General features: G+C 43.2%; 1 protein-coding gene and 1 long non-coding RNA gene across 6 annotated transcripts in view; one reads left to right on the top strand and one right to left on the bottom strand.

Annotated features, from left to right (window-relative positions):
* IQSEC3 (IQ motif and Sec7 domain ArfGEF 3) overlaps positions 1–9,692 on the bottom strand; it is a 103,234-nt gene extending 93,542 nt beyond the window's left edge. For 4 of the 5 annotated variants that reach the window (XM_065682233.1, XM_065682255.1, XM_065682252.1 and 1 more), the window contains exon 1: positions 9,112–9,692. In XM_065682233.1, the coding sequence (XP_065538305.1) occupies positions 9,112–9,593 (482 nt within the window). In that variant the 5' untranslated portion in view covers positions 9,594–9,692. The remainder of the gene's footprint in view (positions 1–9,111) is intronic. The other variant, XM_065682263.1, reaches the window with a different exon arrangement.
* A 233-nt stretch (positions 9,693–9,925) lies between these two features.
* LOC136015823 (uncharacterized) lies at positions 9,926–27,912 on the top strand. The gene is made up of 4 exons (XR_010613368.1): positions 9,926–10,026; positions 24,462–24,641; positions 24,744–24,890; positions 27,704–27,912. It is a non-coding gene; the product is annotated as an uncharacterized LOC136015823 (long non-coding RNA).

Genomic DNA, 27,912 nt, shown 5'->3' with positions numbered 1-27,912 from the left:
TGTGCATGGATACCAGCATGGGCCCTCAGGACAAATCCAGAGATACTCAGTTACTATGGTGAAGAGTGCCATGTGAGTACCTAGGCAGACACAGGCAATTTACTGGTGTCCTACTGGGAATGGATTTGCAAATTAAAAACCAGCAAATGAAAGACAAGGACATTTGTGAGAATTCTGAACTGACTGCAGAGCTGAAACTTGTCCTGAAACAGCTCAACAGAGGCAAAACCGGTATTCCTCACAGAGGGGCAAAAGCAAGGAAAGAGGTCTGAGCTTGGCTCCATGGAAAATGCTATCATGTATAAAGTCTTTAAGAACCTCAGGTCCAAAACAGCACTGCTCCAGGAGGCAGATCCAAGGATGTTCCATGGAGGCAGTGCCCACCCAGAACAGCAACACCAACATGCTGGATGCTGAGGCTGAAGGAGATGCTGTCAGAGCACCTCTCCCACTGGAGCAAGGTAGTGTGAACTGCCCCAAAATCAGCATTGCACAGACAAACAGACTGATAGCAAGGTCCTAAATTTTAATAGAAAGGTCAGAATTTGAACAAATGTGCAAAGTACAGCAAAACCTGAAGAAAATCTCAAGCCTCCTTAAGATTGATAATAAATTCAGCGTCAATTTTCTACCACTCTTGAGAATAACATAGACGCCTTAGCGTGTTTCAGCAAATGTAAGTTAACCTCTCTAGTAGTAACCATCTCAGCAGCAGCCCATGCCCATGCAAATGTTGGCAGGTGGATTAAGGTGATCCACCAACTTCATATGCAAAGCCAGAAGGAGAAACAGGCTCCTTTTGCTAATGGTAAACCTCCACCTATGTGCCCCGTGAATTCAGTAATTTCCCAGTTCTTTCTAACTTTGATATTCCAAGTCTTTTAAGAGGCAACTGCACAGAGAACACCAGCTCCAGGAAAGGATCACAGATTCGGATTGGACTGTTCAGCCATTTGGATGTACTAGTAAGCTAATTAAAAAAACTATCTGGGACTTGGTCTTTATTGCCAAGGTTCCTGAGCAAAATGTGCTTTCTGTGACCAAATAATCTTTCCTTTTCCCTCGTATGCATGCATGCCTCAGTGTGTGTGCATCTATGTTGGCTCCTACTTTGTAACTGCAGATCCCACTGTGAGTTTCAACCAAGTCTGAGTGAGTAACGGTAATCTCGGAGCTACTAATCTCTAACAAGCTCCATGAAAATAGCTGGCAGGGTGCAACAGAGAGAACTTTGTAGGTTCTCCACTGAGGGAGAGTGAAAGGCTGTTGAGTGAACTGAAGCCATTACTCCACACAGGAGTCTCCATGTTGGAGAGAGATGTTATACAAGCCTCAACACCAGGAGAAGCTTAGATCAGAACTCACATTGTGTCAGGCATCAGAAAATGTAACTGTGACACAAATCTCCTGGAAGCCAAGCTTCATTAGCTGTGGAGCTCATAGACCCCCTTGTTTTCAGCTAGAAGAAGGAGGAAGGATAAGGTTTGCCATATTTAATTTCTTATTAAAAATCACACCAGATCCACCAAAATGTTCCATCTTAGATGTGGCTAATCATGGGAAGTATCGATCCACCTCTGTCCTCCTCAGAAAGTGCAGCTTCAGAGTACATGAAGATAACAGCTGATCAATGAGCCTAATCTTGGCAAAAGCAATAAAAATAGTACCTGTGTGAGAAGCAGACTGAGGGTGCATGCACAAGGTAGAGAAAAGAAAAAAAACATCACCAAATGGAGCCAATACATCTTTATAACCCTGCTGCAACAAAATTCTTTTTACCAGTTTACATTAAAATACCATGCGAAAACATTACAAACCTATTACACAAAGCATCAAAATGTTGCTCAATGGTTTTCTCATTGTTCACAGTTATTTCTGCAATGAGTTGCCAACCATTGCTGTTGTCAGCATTCATTTACCGTAGTGGATGTATGCGTATTTGTGTATGAGGACAGATACACAAAATCTGGTACAGATTCTCAGGTGATGTAAATTGTCATGGCTATACTGACGTCAGTAAAGATACATGGATTTCCTCCAGCAGACAATTTGCTTTTCTGCATGTAAAAAGGACAGAAATGGTTTCAACTTTCCTCTTAGACACTTACTGTAGACAAATGCTCATGCAAATACATTCTCTCTTCTATGTGCAAATATACATATTGCCTCGCAGTCCGCAGTGCAAGTCATGACAGGAGCTTTATGCCACTTCCTGTGCTGAAACTTATAAAAGGGATCATTCCTGATCTATCTGCCCATAATTATCTGTAACAATAGATTTCCAGCTGCTTTGCTACAGATCTTAAAACACATAGAGATGAAAGGGACTGTCTGACATCACAAGTCTGTTAAAAAAAAAAAATGAGGAGGAATTAAACTTTGATCTTAAGACCGTCCAATGCTCTAAGAGATCTTAAACAGAGCCATTGGGCAGAACAAAAACAATATCAAGACTTTCATTTTTCACCAAGGGCTTAGCTAAATGAAACTATAAACTCCAGGATAGATGAATACAAGGACATTACTAGTCTGTTTCAAGATACACCTCTTTGAAGGTAAAATGTATATGTAATTCTTTCGTTTTAAAGGGAAAATGGTCACATTTCAGGCTCTGTCTTTGTAAATTACTCTTCTTTACTTTTTCCTTATTTGCTTTTGCATGTTCCATGGAATGTGGCCCAAGTAATGATCACAGGCTACAGGTAATTTTATAACAAATGAAATATTTTCCATCTGTTAAACAGAGGAATATTTCTGTCTTTCTATGTTTTCTGCAGGGAGAAACAACAAAAGGTTTCATAAGTGGATGGAAAAGGATAAATAAACCACTGCTGATCTAGGGAAAAAGGAGAAAAGAAGCAACCTAGCAAGGGATTTATAGGGAAAATAACAGGAAGGCAGATGATGAATAAACCCTATATACAGAAAGATTAAGGCAGAGAGACAGCAGCTCTTTTTTTACTCTTTCTACTTGGATTCCAAGGCGGAAGGAAAAAATAAAACTGGGAAATGTCTAAATCTGTTTGTCTAGAGGTATTTTTGCTCACAGAAGCATACTTCATTTTGTTACGTGAACACTCTTTTTGAATGAGTAGGTAGAAGCCATAATTAATAGAAGACCAGACTTCCAGCTGACAGGTTCTGGTCTGGCACCATCTAAGGGCTAGACGAGCAGCCCAAGAAGGCTAGATTTACCTGGGTTACCCTGACTAAAAGTGGTGAAAAATAACTTCAAGCATGGTGTAGGTGGGAACGCGTACAGTCTGTGCATCATATAAGTAGCCACTTGCTGCACACATAAACTGTATGAACCATGTCTAACCTGTATATTCCTGCATGCACATCATTTTACGAAGGACATGGAATTATCAGTTGCTTGTTGCAGTCTCAGAACAACGGGTGTCCTTCCGCACTGCACAGGCTGCAATGCACAGGACAGCCAGCCTAAGAGTCACCTGGCACTGAGTCCCTGGCAGGAATTCTCAAGGGTGTTGTTAATACCTATTCACTTGGAACATTCTTCCATACGTAGCTCCTCCAAAGAGCCATGTGTGAATTCATTTGAATGCTAACAGTGTTGCCATGTGAGCCCACTGCTCCTAAAGTCTTCTGACAGAGCCTTACCTTGGATCTGCCTGGGAAATGACATCAAATGGGCCAGTACAAAGCATACAGAAGAAAGGTACCCTTGGCTCCTGAGGAGAGCAGCCTGGCTGCAACAGAACATATACCTGAGTGACATAAAAAATCACCATCTTGTCAGAAAAACAAAATTATGCGTTTCATCCCTCCTTATTTAAGCATTAAAAAGCCACCTTTTTGCTGTTGCTTTCAGCCTTTGGCTTCTCTTGTTAAAAGATTGGCATGAGTATTTGTTTCACAGGTACTGCTCTAACTGGGCTCAGGACACAGATACACAGGTAATATGTGCCCAAAGCACCAGTAGGCAGCATTTCTCACAGATTCCTTCCTTGTTACTCTTTCCAGGTGTTTCCATCCCACCAGTGAGATTTCCCACATTAGTATTTTGAGCCTTGACACCGCATTGCTCTGGCTGGGACTTTATACAGCATCACCCTCAGTGACATGGTTTAGTGGTGGTCTTGGCAGTCCTGGGGTAATGGTTGGACCCGAGGATCTTAAAGGTCTTTTCCAACCTGGTTGATTCTATGATTCTGTGATTCTATACGGAGGTGCTATCTCTGTGGGTGGAATTTCTCATGCTGTCTTTACTCAGCAATTTTATACCTGGAGCTTCATCCTGAATCCTTCCTAAGCTGAGACCTTTTGCATCTTTCTCTTCACCTGTTATTTCTTAAATATTGTTGTGAATCTTTAATTCCATATTCCTCTGCCTTTACAGGTCCTGACGTAGACACAGGTGTGTTCATGCCATGAAGAATGTTGTAGACTGACTACAATGTGAATGGAACTGGTATGGATATATCTTTAGATGGGACATAGTCACAAACACTCTCTTCTCTCCTCTCATTATGCCCTTTACTTCAAAATCATTTGAGCAGGGCTTTAGCATCTGTGTAGCTATTCCAATGCAGACCTCTGCCATTTGAAACCAGCTTACAGAACTCGACTCCAAATAACTTGAGATGCTGAAACAGTACATTGCTAGCAGGGATTTGCAGAACCCAGGGCAGCACCAATGCAACTATTTCTGGTGTGTGAAAGCTCAAGAGAGTTAAACCCTTAAACAGGCTGGGGGAAATCTGAAAGAATGAAAAGAGAGGGCAAATGTAGCATTCCTTGTGCACTCAAAGTGAAGGGAATGGGTATCTGGGGTACACAAGTCATTCAGAGTTGTTCTAATCTTCTGTTTGGGTTTTGTTTTTTTTTTTGTGCTGGTGCAATGCGCAAATATAGCAAAATATGTTAATAGAAAGCCATCATATTTATAGTTATTGTTGGTACCCATTGAAATCAGTGGGATTTTGTCTAACGCTTTTACCCTGGAGATAATCCATAGAATAGAACATTAATGCATAGTTAAAAAGAAAAAATATGGAAAACAGCACCTCTGCATAATATCTTCATTTTAAAGTTACATAATTGAGCTTTTGAAATTAAACAGAAATACAGCAAACAGCCTCAGACCACAACAGCAACTAAGTGACTTTAACATTGTCTTTTAAACTCGCCTCTTTACTCAGATAAAATATACCACCCTAAACCAACCCAAGATAAAACAAAAGAAGATAGTGTTCAGCTCAATGCATACCCAAATCAGCTTTAAGACCTCTGGGAAAATGTGATTTGAGAACATTTCTTCCAAGAGTTCTAAGAGTTTATTTTGCATGAGGAGATTACCTTGTAGAGCAAACAGCGGCTAATAGTTTAAAGGCAGTACTCAGATCCTTTATGTCATGCTAAACAAATACTGTTTCTATGCCTTGTTTTCACTGTTGGCAAGACAGTCAAAAGAAGACTTTAAAGCCACCTCAATGCAGAATGTTTGTAAATGGCACGTGTCTTTTGATGGAAGGAACTATAATGGATTATTAGCTATTATTCTAATTGTATTTATCAAAGTGAGTTTTCCACATGCTCAAAATCTGAAGTCCTTCCATAGGCAGAGCTCACAGTGAGAATTCCACTGATAAAAACCAGCAGGATTTGAGCCATTTAGACTTAATCTGCTAAACCCCGTGGCATTTCCCTGATACTCAACAAAGGGAACTGGGGATTGGCAAAGAAGGCAGTAATCTGATAAAGAAGGGAAGGAAAATTTATACTCACAGGATTTGATGACACTTTGGGATGGTCCCTTAAGACAAGAGGCTGCCTAGTAAGGGTGATCTAAGCTATGCTAATTTGGCAACCTGTATTTTTGAAGCAAAACACTCCATGACGAATGACCTTATTTTTTTGTTTTTAAAGCTGTGAGGCGCTTATGCAATAGACTCCTAAGGTAGAAAGAGACAGATGCCACGGAATAATAATCAGGCGAATTCTTGCTGAGAATCTCTGCAAAAATCTTCCTCCTTGCCTCTCTTTTCATAGGTAAGCTCAGTACTACCTTCCTCACACACCACCACGCAGCAACAATTAGGGGGCCTCTGCATAACTCCCGAGTTGTTCCCTTTCTAGAGATAGGCTTGGGTTTGTTCCCTTTTAAAATGAAGGCTTTCATATATATATACACATATACATATATAAAGGGGCTTTAGAAAAAGAAAACAATAAATGTAACACTGAACTTTTATTTAAAATTAAAGAGGTGCTTCAGTTGTTTTTTCTTCCGAGCCCCTTACAGAAGACTGCCCCAGCTGACATGAACAGTCACACATGTCCAAAATTCAGGACTCCACTTCTATTCAGGGCTTGAGGTTTAGCTGGGCTCCAAAAAAACCTCAGTTGTGGCTCAAAATGAGCAAAATCCCCGGGCTGTGTCTGAGCTGAGAAGGAAGGGTGAGCACAAGTACCCTTAAACATGCTGCCAGAACCTCCTGTTTTGTGAGAGGCAGAGGAAATTCCATTTCTGGGCAGTGACAGCAGGGCACTGCCTGGGTGCTGCTTTAACCCTTGCTTTCAGCCACTGCATCCTGACATGCTAAAATACGCTTTCTGTTCTGTTTAGAGTGGCCATTTTCTGTAGTGAACAGTCAGTTCCTATCCTCTTAGCTAAAAGAAAAGAAAATTAAATAACACTGAATTTCAGGGTTTATAATAGAGGGAAAAGCATGTTCAGATGTGGGGAGGAAGGAGGAGAGTGCAGATACCTAGCCTGTGTACATATTCAAGTGTATGTCCCCTGCTGTCGCACAAAAGCAAAAATACAACTCTCGGGTTGGTAAGCTGGATCATAAGGGATATTGGGCATGCTGTCAATAGGTGGTGAAAGATTTCCCACCCTCCATCCAAGTTGCCTTTAAGTTAGATTTTGCAGTCGGTTTGATTTCCTTCTAACAGAGATAAGAGAGGATGAAACCTGGTATATACAATCATTGGGGAGAGGGGTTGGGTAAATGACCTGCAGGAGTGAGAAATGTAGACTGTTTTGCATCCATCATAATTCCTTTCCTATACAAAGCTTTCGGTTTGCCTAAGCTATAGAAGGAAACAGAAGCAGTCTATTTTAATCTTCCCGAGTGAAGAACGCTGCAGGGATTGCTCTGTTATCCCCAGCAGCAGCCCTGACTTTCCACATAAAGGCTCCATCCACATCCATCTATCTATGTACTTAAAATATAAAGATTATTGCATGATGCACCAGCAATGAGCACTTTGCTATGAAGAAAAAAATTCTACAGTTCTTTCCCAGTCAAACCCCACTGCAAAAGAAAAAGGTCAGGTAAGAAGGAGGTTTTTAGAGTTATGCATAGAAATTGATCCTTCAGTCTGTGTAATGACGTCTGTTAGAAACTCTGTTCAGAAGAAAGGAAAGCCCTTGCTGATGCGATGTTTCTAACACAGCCTTCACTGCAGGGATTCAGTACTGAAAAAAACAAGAGGTTGATTATGCGTTTTTAAGTGGGTTTCTTACTGTTTTGGCTTCAGTGACTTAAACTATGGTGTTCTGGATGTACAGCAATCGCCATGAGTTCAGAGTCTGGCCCGACGTATTTTTAAAACTCCATCTATCGCATGATGAAGAAGGGCCAGATCCTGCAAATCCTTACTACCTGTATTAATACTTTGAGTAGCCCACTCCCTGCAAGTTATGATTGTGAAACTGAGTCATACAGTGCAGTATTTTAGAAATATGGATCTGTCTTTGGGGATTCAAGCATGCCTTGACATTACATATTCCTTTAATAGCATTTATTTCAACAGTAATTTCTCTCCTGATTTTCATAGAGTCATGTGATAGAGCTTAGCTGCTATGAAGTGGTGTAACTGTACTTGCATCAGCTGAAAATCCAGCTCCATGTTGTAGCTATGCTTGTGGATTCAAAGCAAACATGAGAGAGAAGGGTCCCTTCTAGTTCAATTGTCAAAAGAGACAAGGAAGATGCGTTGGGCTATACAGTGTGCTATGTGCTTCATTTGTTTTGACATTACTACAACCAAAACAACAGAGTTCATTCCAGGAAAGGAATTCCGATCTAGTTTTACTACTTACTTTAGCTTCTTTCTTGCATAAAAGAAGCCACATCAGAAACTAAGCCCCTTCTCCTCCTAACTTCACAAAGTCTGGTGTTCAACCAGAAAACATTCCCCTGCTTTCAAAGTGCCTAAACAAAGGGGATTATCACAATGCTGACTGCAGTTGTAATTACCAGCTGGTGAGCTAGTAGCATATAGTGGGTACATGATCCCAGAAAATGTTACTCCTCAAGAGTAGCCTCTTCCACTACCTATAGTGCTGGAACGCTCATCGTTGTTTACTATACATGCATGCACACAGACCATTATCAGCATTCAGTACTAGTAGGCATGCTTTCTTCACTGAAAAGGAGAGACCAGGAAAAAAAATATTTTGTCCTTTAGAAGAGCTGGATCAGTGTGAGGTGCCACTCACCAAAGAAAATAAAAGGAAGGAAGAAAGAACCCAGACAACCCACACACAAGTGTGATAAGCATCCTAAATGTCAAACATATGTACAGCATCTGTATCTCTATGAACACGTATACACTGTGTGCAATATAATGCATACCCTAGACCCCTCGCATCAGTGGGGGCAGGAAAGCCCCAGCTTGTTCCAGGGAGGATGGGGTATTTTGACAGGTAGCCGCGAGTTAGGCAAACAGAAGCTGTCACAATGCTGCTGTCGCCTTTGATCCAAGACTTATTTGTTTATGACAGACAATGAGGGCACGATGCTGCCTGTGAGCACCACGGCTGGGTTGAAATGAACCGTAGACACTCGCACATAGAAATGAAAGGGGTGAACCGCGAGGCGAACGCCTCCGGGAAGCAGCATCCTGGCTCCTCTTTGCACTCTGCCTGCTCTCCCTCCCCGAGAACGCACGGAAGGAGGGATGAAAGGAGGGATGGAGGGCGGGATTCCCCACCCACCCACACACCGCCTCTCGCTCCGCAAGGCTGCAGGGGGGTACAGCCCGGTCCCCTCTCGGACCCGGGCCCGGACGGGGCCCGTTCCACCGCCGCTCCCCGCAGCCACCCTGCCCGCCCCCTTCCCCCTCCTCACTTACTCCGGTCTCCGGCTCAGGACGCCTTTGCCGATAGCCTGGGGGGGCTTGTGCTGGAGCAGAGCGGCGCAGCAGCCCTTCTCCCTGCCGTCCTTCTCTGCGGGGTGCTGGTGGGGCTGGGCAGCGGGGTGCTGGTGCCCGGCAGCCCGCCCGCTGCCGCCGGGGCCCGCCGGTGCCTGCTTGCCCGCCGGCGGCGGCTGCTGCGCCGGGAGCTGTTGGTGGTGCTGGAGCGGGTCGGGCTGGCCCGGCGCCGGCTCTGCCGGGGAGCCCTGGGACGGCTCGGCGGGGGCCGCCGGCGGCTCGGCGTGGTGCGGCTGCTGCCCGCGGAGGTTGCGGTTCTCGGTGCTGAGCTCGTCCAGCCGCCGCTCCAGCTCGTCGATGCGCTGGCGCTGGGTGTGGATGAGGCTCTGCTGGTTCTGCACGATGGCGGTGAGCTCCTTCAGGTAGAGCACGGCGCGCACCGGGTTTTCCAGCAGGCTCTCCATGCCCCGGCTGCCGGGACCGGGCCCCGCTGCCCGGCCGCCGGGCTCCGCCGACAGCGGCGCGGGATGCGGGGAGGCGCCGACACCAGGCGAGCCGCCCCACGCGCGCGGCCGCGCCACCAATGGCCGCGCGCGCGCGTTCTCGCGGGCGGGGAGCCGAGGGGAGGAGGCGGTTCGGCTGGGCTCGGCTGGGCTCGGCTGGGCTCGGCTCGGCTCGGCTCGGCTCGGCTCGGCTCGGCTCGGCTGCCCCCGCGCGCCACGCACGGCCGAGCCCGTGGGAGGTGGAGAGGGGCGGGACTTGCCGCAGAGGCTCCGCCGCTCCCCGGCCGGGCCGCGCAGGCGCGCGAGGGGCACTGGCAGGGAGCGAGAGGGTCCCGGTGCCGGTCCCGGTGCCGGTCCCGGTCCCGATCGCGGTGCTGGGGCCCTTGTTTCTGAGGTAAAACTCGAGTGGCGGTGCCCCGCTGCCTCGTCCCTTCCGTCCCTTTCGTCCCTCACCGACAGGGCGGGCGCCCCTCCGGCCGTGTCTGGGTGCTATCGCCGCGCTCAGTGGTGTGAGGGGAGCCCTCGGGAGGGAGCAGGCGGGTAGTGCCCCTCTGCGTGCCCTTCGCAGCCTCTCTTCTCCCTGGACTAGGTTTTCCGGGGTGACTTGGTGACCCTTTATTTTCTTTTCGCAAAGTGACTTGAATAACTGTGGCTGGGTTTGACTGCACTGTTGATAACGGTCCTGTTTCTATCACTTCCCTTGTTAGCATGCAAAAGGCCAATCTGAACCCAAGGGAAGGAGGAAGTATCAAGGAAAATGGATGTTAAAAGTTTGTTGTTCTTTTGAGTCTCAGTTGTCCTTTAGGCTCTTCAGAAGAAAGCTAGGACTTGGTGTGAGGTTTGCTGGGGGTTGTGAAGCTGGGGATGTAATAATACCAGACAAGCGACAGGCAGGGCCTTTGCTGTTAGACTGCTGGTTTGCTCAATCTCTTGACATGTTCCCTTACTCTTCTTCATTCATAGCCTTAAGAGCCTTCGGTCTGAGAAACTGTCTGTGTGCTTCCTATTACATTTATCAATAAGTAAGCTGGCTAAAGGCAATAACTTACTTTCCGGAACTCCTGTGTAGATCCACAAACAATTCTGCTGATTTCCACAAAGGTATCCTCTCCTGTCACTGTGGGTGCTGAAGATCCAGGATATGTGACAAGCAGTCAGACCTGGGTTTAGGAAAGCATTTCAGTGGATTTGATTGAGTGTACAAAAGGTGCCAGGTCACAGAACAAAAAGCAAACAAAAAGGTTTTAAGTAGGTGATTTTGAGTGTAGAACTACTCTTGTTTTGTCTTTTCAGATAAGCAGAACATGCACCGTAGCAAGGATTTTCTAAAGTGAGGAACCCAGCAATGTAAAGGAGAATCTCCATTTCAGAGGAGCTGAAAGGTGTATTTCCAGGCTCTTCTATTCACAGATAGCCCTGGCAATGTAAACTGATGCAAACAGGATCACCAGGATTAGAAGTTCTTCACAGACTCCTCCTAAAAAAGAACTGCTATTCACAGTTCTCTCGCAAGTTCTTAGAGATGGCTTTGGAGGATTGTGAAATATTGCCTTATGTCCCCTGTGTGCTGGGGTGGGGGGAAAGACCCTGGGGTGAACTCTAACAACTAAAAGCATTCATATCACACACAGTTCTGATTTTATTGGAAAGTTTTAGTGGACACCTTCCTCCATCTGGTTGCCCAGTTTGTCATTAACATTTCATGACAGGGGAATGACTGAGGAGGAACTGGTATTATTTTGCAAGGGGAGAGGTGGTTATAGGGGAATGCGAAAAAAGGCACGCACAAAGAGAGGGGAGGTGAAAACACCTGAGCTGTATTTGGGGAAGTGTGAAAGTGATTGGGAAATTGTGCTGGTGTGCTGTCTCCTTTCAGAGACGTTACTGAACAGCATCACTTCAGTCTTGCCTCATAGGAACAGAGTCCAGGGACACCAATGCAAGTAATGTGCTTTTGGCATCAGTACATGATGGGAAACAACCAGGAATGGCTGTCGGTACGCTCACATATGCACGTACACACACACTCACAGCTACCTTGTCCTTGTTAGGAGAGACTTCAGGCAAAGACTGTTTATCTTGCAGAACAGAGGAGGCTGTTGTAACTCTTAAGGCAAGCTCTGCGCAGAGTTCTGTCTTTGCACTGGACATCATGTCCCTTTGCAGCTCAGCTTGGTACAAGCAATGAAGAAATAAGGGTCATAGACATCGTACTGGCCTATCCAGGTATACAGCCAGGTTGTTACTACCTAAGAAGAGAACTCATCCCGGTTTGGATGACTGGGGGTGGGGCAAAACAGCTTGGAAGTCTTCTGTCATGGCGCTTGAATGCCTATTGGAAGATGTGACTTTTACTGTGCGAAGTGGTCCCGATGTATTCGTTCACTGTTTGTGCACCTTTAATTTGCTTGTTCATCCTCATTAGCCTAGTTTCTACTAATAAATCTTTGTCATAAATGACACAGACGCCTACAGGCATGGATTGGTGAGCTAAAACCAAGCATGTTAGGAGAATCAGAAAGAAACCTGTTTTCTCTGTGTGTGTAGTAACTGGTGGTCGAAAATGGTAAGACCATGCCTAACCTTTCAGGTTTCTACAGAGGGCATATGCCAAAGGAAAATGCAGCAGAATGCTTTTGTGCCAGACACGAAAGACTGTGCGGGGATATTCTTAAAAAACTTCAAGAGATAAGAGTTGCATAATCCTCTGTAATAAGAAAATTCAGTGAAGATGGGGTATTCATTCAGGAGGAGTTGCAAGGTTGTCAGAAGAAACTGAATGTGTTCTTTCACTTGGTAAGCAAGAATCCTGCATAGCTATGAAATGCCTCCTCTTTTACCCAGCCATCACTGTGTGCCTTTGATCATGCCACCACAATACCTAACATACGTCACTTGCAAAGCTCTGCACATTAGTGTAGTAAGAGTTACTGTTCCATAGAAAGTGAATGGTAGGATTGTAGCTGTTGGAAAGGGAAATAAGGACATAGAGTGGTTGAATGACTTGTCCAAGGCCATGCAGGAGGCCTGGACTGGGGACAGATCCTTGATTGCAAGCAACTTTAGCATTTAACCTGATTTTCAGGTCACTAAATGCTGCTGCCTCTCTCTTCAGGAGAGATAATGTCTAGAGGGAAACAATGGTGAAGATTATTTTTGCCACAGATAATTTGTTGGTATTGTATTTTTCAAAGTCCTGATTCTTTTCGGTCCATTCCAGAAAAAAAGTAATAATGAATAATAATGGATTAATTATGTTGTTATGGAATAAAGTGCTTCCGTTATCCACTTAGCAAGGTGCTTGGGTATTGCACAGACAATTACAAATAAAGTGCAGCAGTAGTAATTAAAATAAGCATGCATTATAAACACAAAATAAAATGCAAATGAATCAAGCCCCAGGATTTAATGGAAAGGTCTAATACTACATGATCTGATTTTATATTTATTTAGCTATTCAGTCAGAGTAGAGTGAATCTATAAATAAGGGTGTACCAAGAAGCATACATAAAAGAGAAGGTAGTAACATCTTCAGTTGTTTCATCTGAAGACAAATTTTCACTGCAGCGTGTTCTTGCAACATCTGAGAGGTCCTAATCCCACTTTAATTTGCAACAGCTCACTGAAACTTGACGCAAACAAATCACTCCAGCCTTTTTGACAGGTAGAGACTTCCCTGTGCTTTTCCATTTGAAATTCTGTTCCAGGCATTTCCCTCCTCTCAGTTACACTCTATGTCCTTCTGGGTGGGAGTAAGCAAACTCGCAGCAAACGAAGGCAGTCTTCTCCCCATTTTTTGCATTTCATTCTGTTTTCCTCCATCTTCCACACCCAGGCCTTGCAAGGTAACAACTTTCCCCTTGTAATTCAGTATCCAAAGTGCTACCTTTGGAGATGCAGGGCATATAGCTTAGGTTCCCAGCTATGGCTTTATGGTTTTTTTATCATTAGCTTATGAATTTACAGTAAGGTATTTTATACTTCTGTAAGATATGTATTTCTGTTTCTTTTAGGAGAAGGAGAATTGTCTAAGCACACCTGAATACAACAAAGATTGTGTGTTCAAGGTCAGGGCCTTAGTATTCAAGGAAAAGCAGATTTAATGTTGGCCAACCCACTTTAATTAACCTAATGTTTTCTCCCCTTTTCCCTGGCTCTCTCAAAACTATGGCAGAATCTTGAGTGAAATCGCCATAGCCAGTGTTTGTTTCCAACCAGTTCCGTTCTCATTCAGTTCAAGAAGTAAACACAAGGAAGCTAACATGAATCATGTAAAGAAGACAGAATTAAAGATGGGAAGGAAGAGATGCAAGTATAATGGTCTTGCGTTGCCGCCTTCTATTCTGATTTCAGGGGGAAGCCAGGGCATTTTCAGACCTACCTGGAGGTTTGCAGCTGCTTGAGTAGAGACTCTTAGAACTGCTTGCAAACAGCCTACAGACAAAAAAAAATCTGCAGGAATTAGATGAATAATCTCAAAACAGAGGATAGAATCAAGACAATCACAATGTACTCATGCATAATTCATGGCTGGGGGGGGGGAAATCTGCATCTCCTGAATGCTTCTTTCACTTGGGCTTCTTTCACTTAAGGCCTCATCCAAAACTATTCAGACCAATGAGAGATGTTTCACTATCTTGAGTCTAAGCCAAGTCATTGTCTGCTTACACCTGTAAAACAGATAGATAAAATGAGGCTAAGACCAATCAAAGTTTGTTGCCCACAATCTCATGGTGTGCCACTGAGTGCCTGTAATCAGAAAGCATTGGATTCAACAGCAGTACTTCTGGTGCTTAAGATGAGCACTGAGTAAAGGCAGGGGCTCTGCTTCAGATGAGCATTGAGTAAAGGCAAGAGGAGTCCTCTGGCATCTTTTGCATCTGTCCAGCATTTAAAAGCAAGGTGGTATGGTCTAAACTAAAGTGAATGTTTTCTCTTGTATTGGGGCTGTTGAATTGTTAATTCATACTGATATCACAAAATCAAAATCAAAAAGAAAATACCTTGTTCTATAAATCAAACATAAAGAGCTGAGATGCAGTTTCAATGTTTGGTTGGGGTTTTTTTCCTCTCTTAGCTGCCTACATCTAAGATGATGGATAACTGTTTTAAATCAGCTGCTCATCAGGAAATAGGAACAAGCTCAGTATTGTAGCCTTAGCTGATGTGTAATTTTGACACATTTTCAAATCTTGACTGTGTCTGAACTGTGCTATTGCAGCCTTGCATTATTTACTGCAAATTAAAAGGAATCAACCTGCTCTTTAGAATGCACCTTCCCTTTTAATGTTGCTAAATGTTATATTATCTCCTGTCTTTTTCATGAAAGAAAATAAGCTTTGACCACTTAATTGATTAATTCTGGGGAGCAAATGCTGCACAGGGACATTTTCGTCAGAGTCAGTCGGGTTTTTGTTTGAACTGACAGTTGTTCAGTCTTTTGTAAATACTGCAGTAAAATGAAAAAAGGGAATATGAACTCAGTTCTCCAAAGGTTACCTGACTAGTCCCACTAAATTACATTGAGATTTTCAGACAGGACAGGTTTGTGTGATCTGACCTTGCATAAGATACACAGAAAAAAAAAAAAAAAGAAGAAGAAATGGAATAATATTAAGTCTAAACTCCAACTAGAAGGTTTTCCTGCAATGGCGGAGATGAAATGCTGTCAAGAAAGCAAAAACCATGCATGAACAATATACATTTCCACTAAGGCTACAATATACCATTCTGATGGGCAGCTGTTTAAAATATTTGTCAGCTGCATTCCAGGGGAAAAATGATAAAAATTGAAAGAAGCTGAAGTATTTGTCACATCTCAGCTCTTTGTTTGATTTATCAAATTAGATACTTTCTCTTTGCTTCTGATTTTGTGATATTAGTATGAACTAACAGTTCAGCAGCCCCAGTATGAGGGAGTGTTCACCTTGTTGCAGATTTCTGTTTAAAGACAGTATGGCTGTAGAGCATAGTCTGGCTTTGAGGAGCAGGACTGAGGATGAACATACCAGAGGACTCCTCTTGCCTTTACTCAATGCCCATCTGAAACAGAGCAAGCACTTTCTGATTACAGGCCCTCAGTGGCGTCCTGTTTCACCTTGAAAGCAAGGCTTGTCTAGTCTGTGCTCCTGTTACGCAAAAGGGGTGAGCAGATGCTGACTTCTCAGGGAAATTAAGGCCAGGACAAATCAATAAAGCATCTGGCCTGATGTGCTACATACCCTATAATCTCATGCAGCTTGGAACATGAGTTTAATAAAAACCTATCTCTGGAAATGCCTTTGGTACTACTGTGAAGACAGTAAAAGGTAGAGAATTTGTCTTGTTCCTTGATATTGTGTCACTATAGTTAATCTGACATTGTTGACAAGCTGCAATATTTTTCTGATTTGAATTTATCCTTTTTACTTTCCAGAAGTGAATATGCCGTTCTCCACTAGAGTAAAAAGCTCTTTAGTCCTAAAGCCCTTCTCTCCTTGGAGAAGACTGATCAGCTCACCTGATGCTATTATTTTTAGCAAGCTAAACAGACTGAACTCTTTAAATTATGCAGTTTTATTATAACTTGAGTCTTTTTTCTTTTTTTTTTTTTCCTTGTTTTTGAGGTAATCCTTCAGACTTGCTGATACACACTATGGTCCAGCTACAGGCAGGTCAGATATCTGATGAAGACGTTGCTGCTCAGATGTGTTCCTGTCTCTTGTTGCTCATTATTTTGGGTGTCAGGCTTCTGCTCAGGTTAACCTTTGCCTTCAAATCTGCTTACAGACAGGATCCCTTGAGCTCAGACATGCTCACTTGTGATAGATTCTATTTTGGTGTCTGAAAGAATTTCAAGGAGCAGACAAAGAGACCAGAAGGATCCTGTGACTCAAAACCAATAGAAGTTGCTCCAGACTCTGAGGGACACGGCAGAATTGCTTCGGGCAGCTACCACCATCCACACTGCTGCAATTGATGTCATATGCCAGAGCCTCTGTGTGCACAGCCTCTTGCAAAGGACGGAACAGATTACTGTTTTGGGAAGCCCAGATATAAAGAGTAGGAGATAGGTCAAATAGTGGCAGATCATGGGTCTCGTTTCTGTGTTGCATGCATTAGCTTAACTTAAGGTTAAGCTCTGGGTGCAAGCCATTCTATCATGTGAATTTCTTCACAACTCTTGGGATTTTGGCAAAAGTTGAAGCCAGTCTAGTGACAAGACAAGCAACTGAAACTTTACAATATTTAACTTGGCCAGAGAGGAATTCTCCACTGATATTCTGGCTACTTCATTGGCCCAAGTAAAAGCCTCCTAGGAGACCTTCCCAGATAGTGAGCAGAAGTACCTTCTCAAACAATACTACACTAGGTTTTAAAAGATAGAGAAAATGAAAATAAAAAATAATCCCCAAAGCTCACAGCAGCACTGCACTTTCTTTCCATCCCATGCAGGGATGACAGTTCAGTTACTCCTTCCCTCTGCAGCACTCTCTGCAGCGCTCACCTTGGAAAGGGGGAGAGAGACATGGCAAAGAACCAAGGTGAATTTGGAAGCATGACACAGGGAGATGGATGAGAACTAACAGGGGGCAGGGGACTGAAGATGCATACATGGGTTCTTAGTCACTGTGGTGGGCAGAACTGAGGCAGGGGGAAGACTGATGTTTGGTCTGCAGGCAAGAATGATATGGAAGTTGTGGAAGAGAAGTAAATGTCCAGAAGGAGGCACAAAGGCGTGAGGGAGGAGGCATCTGAAGCACTTCTCAGTAAACAAGAGTGACTGGATATTTGTTACAAAGACATACTGAATATGGTCAAAAGGGAGACTTAAAACTTGAAAGTCAGGTTGAAATTCACTGTGTAAGACTTCAATAGCATATAAATAACAAAAATCAGATGCCTAGAAAAGAGAATTACAGTGGGAGCAACACAAAGTGATACTTTCCCAAAATACACTTCCAACCAGACTTCCTGAGCCAGAGGTGATACCCTTGCATTAAAAAAGAATACCTCAGTAGTTTTCCCTTCCATCAGTTTGTCTGGTCTCACCTTGATCCTGTCTGGATTTTCAGCATCATCCTGTGGCAGGGAGCAGATCTTTGCTTCAGCTGTCCTTACCTAACACTCTTCCCAAGCGCTACTAGGAACAAGGACAGTGTCACGTACGTGATCAGGTACTGGGTCAAGGCCATTTGAGCAAACAGAATCCTCTCTCCAAAGATGTCACAGTGGAGGAGCACATAGTTACCTGGGACATGGTCAAAAGACAAGGCCAGTCTTTCCATTGACTCTGTCTTCATTTCAGGTCTGTATCCTAAAGGAGAGAGTTACTTGCTGCTGTCTTAATTTATGATTTGTTTAAAAGTATCCCATCTGTTCAGGTTGGTGCTTTGTTTCATACACATTTAAATTACTGCTGAATGTACTTGGTAGAGTGATGATTTTGGAAATAGTGGGTTTTAATTTCTTCTGTGCTGTGTTTTTTACAGAGATCAGCACAAAAAGGCAAAACACAACCAACTGTGACAGAATATATAAAACAGCATGAGCTGCCTACGGAAAAATGAAAACAGTCCAAAATAATAGAGACCAACGTGAATCATGACCAATAAGCATATTTGTTACAATAAACATGTCATCGGTGTCAGATAAACAAATCACAAATATTTATTAAGATAAGAAACAGATTATTAATAGACATCCCAAATTCAAATCATGTCCTTCAGTCCTAGTAGATAGGAATTAGCAGCCAAGTCTGCCAGAATGAATCTGGCACTCTCACAGAGGTCTTCATACCTAACGAATATAAAAATAAAGAGAGTACAAAGAAGGAGAGAGTAGACAAGTTGGGTTTTTTTTCTCTTCTACTAGTCTGACATAGTTTAGAGAGATCAAGCTGCATTAGTGCTACTAAAGATGATATAAGCATGACGATAACAAGAAAAAACTACAGGCAGAGTTGAGGGAGAGGCTTCCCCAGTAGCTGCAATTCTGACCCCAATCCTATAAGCTGCTCCAGGCAAGCAGGTGCATGAGGCCTCATTTTGAAATCAGTGGGTTCAAGCCAAGCATAAAAATCTGTCTGGTCAGAGCGTCAGTCTGCAGTTTCCATTTACCTCCTTTTGCCATTCTTTCAGATGCAGATAATGCTGATATGGTGTGAGTGCTGACATTATGAAAAAACAGAAGAGTATAACAGTATTTATTCTTCCACTCTGGTGGTTGCAGGATGAAGCCTGTCAGTTTAAAAAGTGAGCCAAAGTTAATTTTCAGGAGGAGCTAAATAAAAGCAGTTGTTTCTTAATGCAAACCTGGCACTAGTACATCATGCAGTTGATGGATATATAGTCCTTAGCTACTGGAAACTGAGTGGCTGAGGCTGTAGCAGCAGTTTCACAGCATAGTTTTCAGGACACAAACAGTATTACATCAAACTGAACAAAATAGGCATGTAAAATACTGAATGTGACTGAAACAGTATTGGTTTTGGCATTATATTTTTGTGTTCCCTTCCCTTCTGTGTAACATCTACATTGCTTTTCTAGTGGTTCTGGGGCAGTGGTGAATCATAGAATAGTTATGACTGGAAGGGACCTTAAGATCATCTGTTTCCAACCCCATGCCATGGGCAGGGACACCTCCCACTAAACCATGTCACCCAAGGCTCTGTCCAACCTGGCCTTGAACACATCCAGGGATGCACCGCCAGGGATGGAGCATTCACAACTTCCATGGGCAGCCCATTCCAGTGCCTCACCACCCTAACAGGAAAGAACTTCTTATATCCAATCTAAATTTCCCCTGTTGAAGTTTGAACCCATTACCCCTTGTCCTATCACTACAGTCCCTAATGAAGAGTCGCTCCCCAGCATCCTTGTAGGCCCCCTTCAGATACTGGAAGGCTGCTATGAAGTCTCCACGCAGCCTTCTCTTCTCCAGGCTGAACAGCCCCAACTTCCTCAGCCTCTCTTCATACGGGAGGTGCTCCAGTCCCCTGATCATCCTCGTGGCCCTCCTCTGGACTTGTTCCAGCAGTTCCATGTCCTTTTTATGTTGAGGACACCAGAACTGCACACAATACTCCAGGTGAGGTCTCACAAGAGCAGAGTAGAGGGGCAGGATCACCTCCTTCGACCTGCTGGTCACGCTCCTTTTGATGCAGCCCAGGATACGGTTGGCTTTCTGGGCTGCGAGCGCACACTGAAGCTGGCTCATGTTAAGTTTCTCATCGACCAACACCCCCAAGTCCTTCCCCACGGGGCCGCTCTGAATCTCTTCTCTGCCCAGTCTGTAGCTGTGCCTGGGATTGCTCCGACCCAGGTGTAGGACCTTGCACTTGTCGTGGTTGAACTTCATAAGGTTGGCATCAGCCCACCTCACAAGCGTGTCAAGGTCCCTCTGGAGGATATGAAGTACTTTACAGTGACAGAGACAAGGTGGAGTATTGTGCCACCATTTGTATTACTATAGGCCCAAAATAAAACCAGAAGCTCTCAATAACTGTAAATACCAGTAAGCATAATAAGAGGTAAGTGCTGCCCTACTCCCCACTGGAGCTAGTGCCATCACTGCCAGGCCAGTTTGAATTTTAAGGAATATTCTTGTAGCTGGTTTATATTTTCATTTGTTTTCTGATAAGTTGTACTTACTCATTTTGAGATAACCCCCCCCCCAAAAAAAAAAAAAAACAAACCTCCTCTTCCTTTATGTTTATATATTTGGATCCTTTCAGGTATTCCTTCCCATCCACAGCAGTTGTTTTGTGATGGTCCTGAGTTCTTTTGACTCTTTTTTTCTTTACAAGCCAGCTTCTTGCCTCTAATGCTGTTTGACTTACCTGCCCTGGCCATCTCTGTGCTTAGGCTACTTCCCTGCATGCTGGAAAGAAAGGTCAAGTCTGTAAGTCCCCTGCACCGTACACGTCATATCCACAACTGCCCACTGTAAAGGCAGGAGTACCCCAAGGCTTTGCAGGCAGAGGAGATCTGTGCTGTCTCACCCTTCAGAGGAGATGCAGCTTGTTTTTAGCAATCCAGCTCAGCACCTTTGCCCAGCAGCAAAATACTTAGACAAACATAGATAGGCTCCCTTGAACAAACTTAGAGGATTTCTGGGCTCAACCCTGATTCCCTGCATTCAGTGGGAAATTCAAGGACATATTCATGATTCGTATAGATCTGAGAACATGTCTTTCGTTGTTATTGAAGCTCAGCCTGAGCTGAGAGGTTAGGAGCTTGACTGTGGTCCTGTCTTCCTTATCAAAATTCTTGGTTCCTGGCTCATGTTAGTGGATGTGCCATGTTGAAATAGATGTAGTGAATTGTTGGTCATAAACTGTTTATTTTCTAATAGAAATATTCAGTCAATGCAAAATTATTTGTGAATTTGAGATGTACTCACTGAACATTTTGGACATCTAAAACAATGAGGAGAACTTCATAGGAATGCCAAAATGCTTCTTTTCCATGTAATTTTAAACAAATTTTTTGGATGTCCTGGATGAGGTCATAAGGTGGCGAGGACAGAGGGAAGTCCTACACCATCACCCATCTGCCATCCTGTTCAGCAGCTCCTGGGGTCAGGACGCTCACATGGACCATGACTGAATGATGGCACATGCCACAGGGGTGCACAAATGCAACCTGTTTCTCAGGAAAGAGGCTTTACCATTGGAGCAAGGTGCACTCCCCTTCCATGCTCCCCAGTTTGTATGAAACTCCCCAGACTTGTAAGTCTTGAGGGTAGGTTTTTCCTAAGCCCTTCTCCCAAGAACAGGGAAAAAAAGAAAACCTGGAGTAGTTATTTATTGATGCTTAACTTTACCATTTTTAAAAGAATGAGCAATGCAGTTTAGCTAGCACATAGAAGTACTAGTAGAAATATTTATTAAATGAATGCAGTGGTTTCATTATGAAACAATGACAAAGATACTGTTAAAATGGATGTTGTGTTGCACACAGTATTATTTCTGCCTGTTCATATCTCTCTAAAATGGAGGGGGGAATTAAAAGCTGAAGTGGGAGATATATCCTACTGCTTTGTAAATGAAAAGAAAGATTGTATCTGTAGGTCTTAGAAATAGAAATAAGTAGGGACCTGACGATGCAATACAGATGCAAAATAAATTCATGCTTCTAGAGAAAAATCTTGTGAAATTAACATGGCACCTTGGTATACAGTTATTACAAGGCTGTTAATATGGCATAATTTTAAGGACCACCAGGAAATTTGGCCTGCAGCACAGAGGCATTCTGATATGGTAAGCTTTGAAATGAAATGACTTCATGTGAATACTTAACAGCAATAGAAAGCATTTGAAAGATTGAAATGCAAGAGTAATAACATCACTGGAAATGTTTAGCATGTATTTCACTGCTCATTCAGGAAGAAAATATTTCACATAAGAATTTCAAGTTTTTGCTAGATTTGCAATTGGGTAGAAATTGGAAAAACATCTCTGAAGGTGACACATGAGCTCTTTTATTAATCCAGTTGTTTGGGTTTATTGTATATACCTGGAAAAAGAATGGCAGAACTAAATTTGGTCCCAAACAAACAAATAGTTTATTTTTTTACCCTAAAACTATGGATTTTAAATTATTTACCAAATGCAATAAAATCTGTGATTTGAGGTTGACTTTGGAAAGAAGCAGGGTTTCATTTTTTGGTTCAACAACTGAATCAAATAACCAATTATCCACACAACCCAGCTATTTGAACACCCCCTTAAATCCTAAAAGAGGAGCTTGCCATTAGCAGCAAAGAGTTCAGATAAACTTCTTCTCACAGGGGTAAGTCTCAGGGAATATTGATTTCTGTTATTTAGGGTTTAGATTTGAAAAGATGAAAAATTGTTTCAAGCTTGAAACTAACTCTGCAGGAATAAGCTTTTATTAAAGGAATTTTTTCGGTGCACGTTTTTCTTTACCACGTATTACATCATTTTCTGAAATATGTTTCTAGAGGGCAATGTCAAAAGTACGATTACATGGTGCAGGACTGAGTCCTAATTGATGGTGACAATAATTGAAACGAATTATTTCATGAAAAATTCAATTTTTGGTTTTTTTTTTTTTTTTGTGGGGTGGTTGATGTTTTTGGGTTTTTTTGAAATTTCACCCTCATTATTCTGTTTGGAAACATTCTGTCCTAAAACGTATTGAGTGTCCTGCTGTCACTAGTAGGCAAACATTTGTCAGTAGGTTCTTAATACACATTAATATTTTCAGTAGGCTTTTAATAGAACATCTTTCTCTCTTCAGTTATATTTCACTCTAATCTTTAATGTAAAGTTGTGTTCCATCTCGTTTCATGCTTCGCTTTTTATTAACTTTCCAAATACATTCAGAAATCCCCTAATTTGTGTCCAGCAATGACTTCTGTCTCAAAGCATTAAATGTGCATTTAAACATACTGAAGCTAATGTAGGAAACAGATAAAATACTATTAAGAGTTCCTGGATTAAATAGACGTGATTTGAAAAATATGAATTTTTAAAAGAGCCATTTAAAAAAAAAAAAAAAGGAAGTAATGTTCTTGAAAATTATTTTTTCTATTAGGAATTAAAAGTCCAGAAGATTAGGAAAAAAAAAAAAAGGCACGTCCAAAGTCATGCAGAGAATGCAGTGGATTTTCATCAGAATGCTGACATTTCTTTCTTTCAGAATGGCAAAAAACCCCAAAAGCAACCTGGAAACAAGGTCTAATATTTAGCACCCACATTACTCTAAAGAAACTTAATGGGTAATGGGTTAAAACTTAAACAGGGAAAGTTCAGTTAGATGTAAGGAAGTTCTGTACTGTGAGGGTGGTGAGGCGCTGGAGCCGTTTGCCCAGAGAAGCTGTGTCTGCCCCATCCCTGGCAGTGAGTGTTCAAGGCCAGATTGGATGGGGATTGGAGCAACCCAGTCTAGTGGAAGTTGTCCCTGCCCATGGCAGGGGTTTGGAACTAGATGATCTTAAGGTCCCTTCCAACCCAAACTGTTCTATGATTTAAGGTGCTCAGAACCAAGAGAATGATGATCACAACTTAATAAGATGGTATCCGGTAGTTGTATTCATCCCTGGCTGAAGGATCCTTGGATCCTTAATGTCTTCTTCATGTCACCAAAGGGGATTAGTCAGTTTGTGACAACTCCAAACTTCATCACAGCAATAGAAGAATGGCCAGCAATGAGGTTCATGTCTGAAACAAGGTGGAGAACGTTTAGATAGCTGACTTTTGGGTTGGATATGCAATGGTAACTGGGACTGCATGGCAAATAGCAGGGTGTCTGAGAGTGCTGCAGATTCTGTGAGGTTTGTATGTGTTGACTTTAAAATTAAACAAGTAATCTGTGCCTGTTAGTAGCATGATTAAGTGAATGCCTTAGAATACTTGTTTCTTTTCTCTTATGACTATGGCTGTTCTTCGTATTTCTCCCTTTATGTTTTTTTTTTAAAGGCCTGGTATAGGATGTTTGATCTCTTGCCAGGTAGACCAGCAGGAATACTCTGTTCACTTATGCAAGAAGCATGGATTTGATCCCTAACTCTTGTTACCATGCTCCTAGGAATACACGGTTACAAAAATAAAAGCATTAGCCTGCAGCCCTACTGCTATGTGCTGTGCTCTCCTCAGATATCACATGTCAGTGAGGTCAGCCCTGCTCAGGACTCACAGTGCTGGGGGTGCTGGGGGGATGTGGAAAGGAGACACAGAATAAAAGAATGTGTGGGAATCACTGTCCTCATCTGTGCTCCATGCCAGGGAGTTTCTACTCTTGTCTATTTCTTTGCTACCTTTTTTCTCCTCAGATTACCATTATTTCATATATGTACTTTGTTTTCTTTTTTTCTCGAACAAAGGCACTTACTGAGAGTACACAAATTTGTGTGGATGCAATGCTAAGAATGACATTTTGGAATTTGTAGCTAAAAGTCTTCCCAGCAACACTTAGGACGGAGACCTTTGCAGTCCAGCCCTTCCTTACAGCCTGCTTCAAGGGGCATCAATACGAGACGTGTCCAGTGCAGCTTTAAAAAACGGTACCATTTTAACCTATTATAGTAACATACAGGTTATTTGATACTCATGTGTGCACTAAAGAAGTTGCATTGTTATTGTTAATCATGTGTGTTTTTTTCCAGCACTGCCTGAGAAGCAGCCACAGCCCAAGCCCTGCATGAAACATTGCAGCACACTGTGCCCTGGAGAACTTACAGTCTGACACGCATTGCAGGCACAGGATGTCAGAAGGGCTTTGGCACTCATGAAGAGTAAGTTATGTGATGCTGGTGAGTGATGCTTAAAGCTGTGATTCCAGGGCTGAGGAGAAGGCTTGGATGATAGGGAAGAAAAGGTAGAACCAGAAGGGGTTGAGGAGGGGAATTTGACAAGAGTGGCAGAGAAGGCAAAAAGGGACAGATTACAGAATCACTGCATTACAGAATGGTTTGGGTTGGAAGGGACCTTAAAGACCATCTAGTTCCAACCCCCTGCTATGGGCAGGGACACCCTCCAGTAGACCAAGTTGCTTAAGGCCCTGTCCAACCTGATGAAGTCAACGGCGAAGGAAGGGATCCTTCAGGATAATTTATATGAGGCAAGGAGCAGCAGCCTCTCAGTCTTGCATCCATCACTCAGGTACTGTGCTTATGCTGCATACAGTACATAGCATATTACTTTTGTCTCCCAAATGGCAGAACATGGTTTAGTTATGTCTACATTCAACATTGTGTAAGCATATACTGATGGCTAGCATGCATTCAGAGGAGGTGCTCATTGTCACCAGACACAGAACAAGGGACAGGTATTTAAGGAGGACAAGGATCCTGCCTGTTCTTCCAAGGCAATGCTACAAGCAAAACATCAGCATCAGACCTGAAGCAAAACCTGAGTTCCAAACACTCCTAAATGTTAGGTGAGATGAACCCTATGTCCAACTGGAATAGCAAAACATTCCTTGGATGTGAAAAACTGCTAAACAAGAGGGCTCTCTGGAGTAAAATCTGATCTGTTTTCTGGCCCTGTCCTGAGGGTGGAAAAGCAACTCAGCCAGTTCTGCCTGAATGTTTGACAAACACTATTCAACAGACTATGAAGTATTTCCAGCATCTTCAGAACACACAACCACAGCAGCACTTTGTATGCTCCTCACCTTCATTTTTACATTTTCTCTTCAGGTTCTGAGTTTTATGTTATTAAATTTTAGTGTAAAACATTGTAATAAATAATAAGTAGCAACATTTTCCATCCTAAAGATATCAAAGATGGGAAAATATTATTGTTTCCATTTTTCTAGTGAGGAAAGTGAGGCTTTAATTACTTGCCCAAGGTGACTTTGCTCAGTAAAAGCTACTGCAGCAAGAGAAAGAGCAAATTAATTTAACGTTTTGAAGGTTGGGATTGTTAGTTTGCTTTTTTTTTTACTTGAGAAAAAGCACTGTGGTAGGAAAATGCAGTTTCAAAAAAGCGAAAATGAGCTCAAACATAATGTCTATCTAAAAGGGTTGGCTTTTGCACATGAATTTGTGGCTGCAACACAACAGATGAGTGATCAGTTTATCTATAGATAATTGAAATGAGCCTACATGAAAAAAAGAGTTCTGGATTCTGGGCAGAGTGGAAGCACATGAATACTGTGGTGATGGAAAAGCTAACAGGCAGACTAAGCGCTCTAGACAGTTAGCCAGAGAGTGGTGTGCAAAAGCACAGAAAATGTGATGTGCCCTGAGCAGCTCTGGATCAGCCAGTTGTTCAGACAGGGGATTCTGCAGGCAGCTAAGAGCAAAGCAGAGCGTGCAAAGCCTCTCCACAGCCTGCAAGAAGACTGGTGGAAACATCTGGCTTTATTTATTCAATGGGCCAAGAGCAAAAGCAGGTCTGACTGGGGGGTGGGAGGATCCAGGTCACTATCTTGCCACAGCAGAACAAGTGACTGAAAGTGGCACTGCCACCATGCATACACAGCACCTCTCTTCAGCTCCCCCCTCCCAACTTGTGATTCCTGCTGGAATTGACTTGAACAATTGCTCTAGGGAAACCAGGGGGCATTTTCCAAACCAGTAGTTAGCACGTTTCCTAACTGCAAAGCCTCTGCCATGCTGTCATGCATGACCTGGCACACCACAAGGCTCTGCTTTTTGCACCCTTTGGAAAATCTTGTCTTCCTGACTGGCCTCTGTATCAACCTTCCTGTACCTGGGCAACAGTGGGGATTAGTGATGCTTTCATTAAGGGAGAAACATACTCTGTGTGATTTTGTTATTGTTGGCTGGGACTTGCCAGTACAAAGCAGTAGCAGGGTGAGCTTGGTGGCCAGTGGTGCCAGTCGGCTCCCCTGAGCGCAGTCCCTGCTTAAGCAAAAGGGTCCTGTCCTCGTGACCACTGAAAATGAGCCAGTGAGAGGTTACGAAATGTAGCCAGTGAACTTCGTTCTGGAGAGAGAAGAGATGGTGTCCATTTCTTTCTGCCTGATCTCCACCAGCCAGTAGCATGTGCTGAGACATGCAACCAGCCAGAGGCTAGTGCTTCTGTGGTTGAATTGAACACTGTATTCAGCAGCTGCTCTACTGATTTGCCTCCAGACCCTTTCTGCAGTGTTGTTTGCAACCACTCGTGCCTGGATAGATAGTTCTTGCCTTCACAGGAAAAACATTTGATATATGACAAAGTTACTGTGATTTACAGCCTCTCACCCACTACCAGAGTCTTTCCAATTCTTTCTCCAATCCAGTGCTACCGTATCACTTCTCATGTGCAGCTCACTGTACACATGCTGCTCCATCGCCTCTCTGCCTGCCTGGCTTGAGGTTCACTGCTTCTCCTTTCTCCATGTTAGCTCTCTTTTTGCCTTTTAATGGTGGGTTATCCAACCTGCTGGCTCTTCTTCCTCAGGGTGGCTGGGAAGGGAACACAGGAAGGGGCTGTGTCAGTCTGCCATCACTTCTTGCATTCTCTGAATTTGATAAAGGCATTGAATTGGATTTTTACCCAAGCAGCAGCAAGCATTTGGAGGGCTTTCCGTCAGTGGTATATAAATAAAAGTGAATCAGAATAGATTGGATTGTTGCTTCTTACATCCGCTTCCTTATTTTGTTTTTGACAGGTCCTGACACCCACACAGAGGCTCCTTGCTCAGACTCGGCTAGATCTGAGGTTTTTGTCTGCTTTAAGTTTTTGGCAGGATTTTTCATTCCTTATAACCTTCTTTCTTCATTGGGGGATTTCAGTAGCTCTTACTCTGGTCCTTAGCTCTTAGGCCTAGTGCCTTTATGCTCTCCATACTGATGGGTCTTACCAAGCCCATCATTAAAA

This window comes from Lathamus discolor, chromosome 1 (genome assembly GCF_037157495.1).
Source record: "Lathamus discolor isolate bLatDis1 chromosome 1, bLatDis1.hap1, whole genome shotgun sequence".
In the NCBI taxonomy this organism is placed as follows: domain Eukaryota; kingdom Metazoa; phylum Chordata; class Aves; order Psittaciformes; family Psittacidae; genus Lathamus; species Lathamus discolor.
Note: the sequence above shows the minus strand (reverse complement) of the source record. Positions and strands in the feature narration are given on the sequence as shown.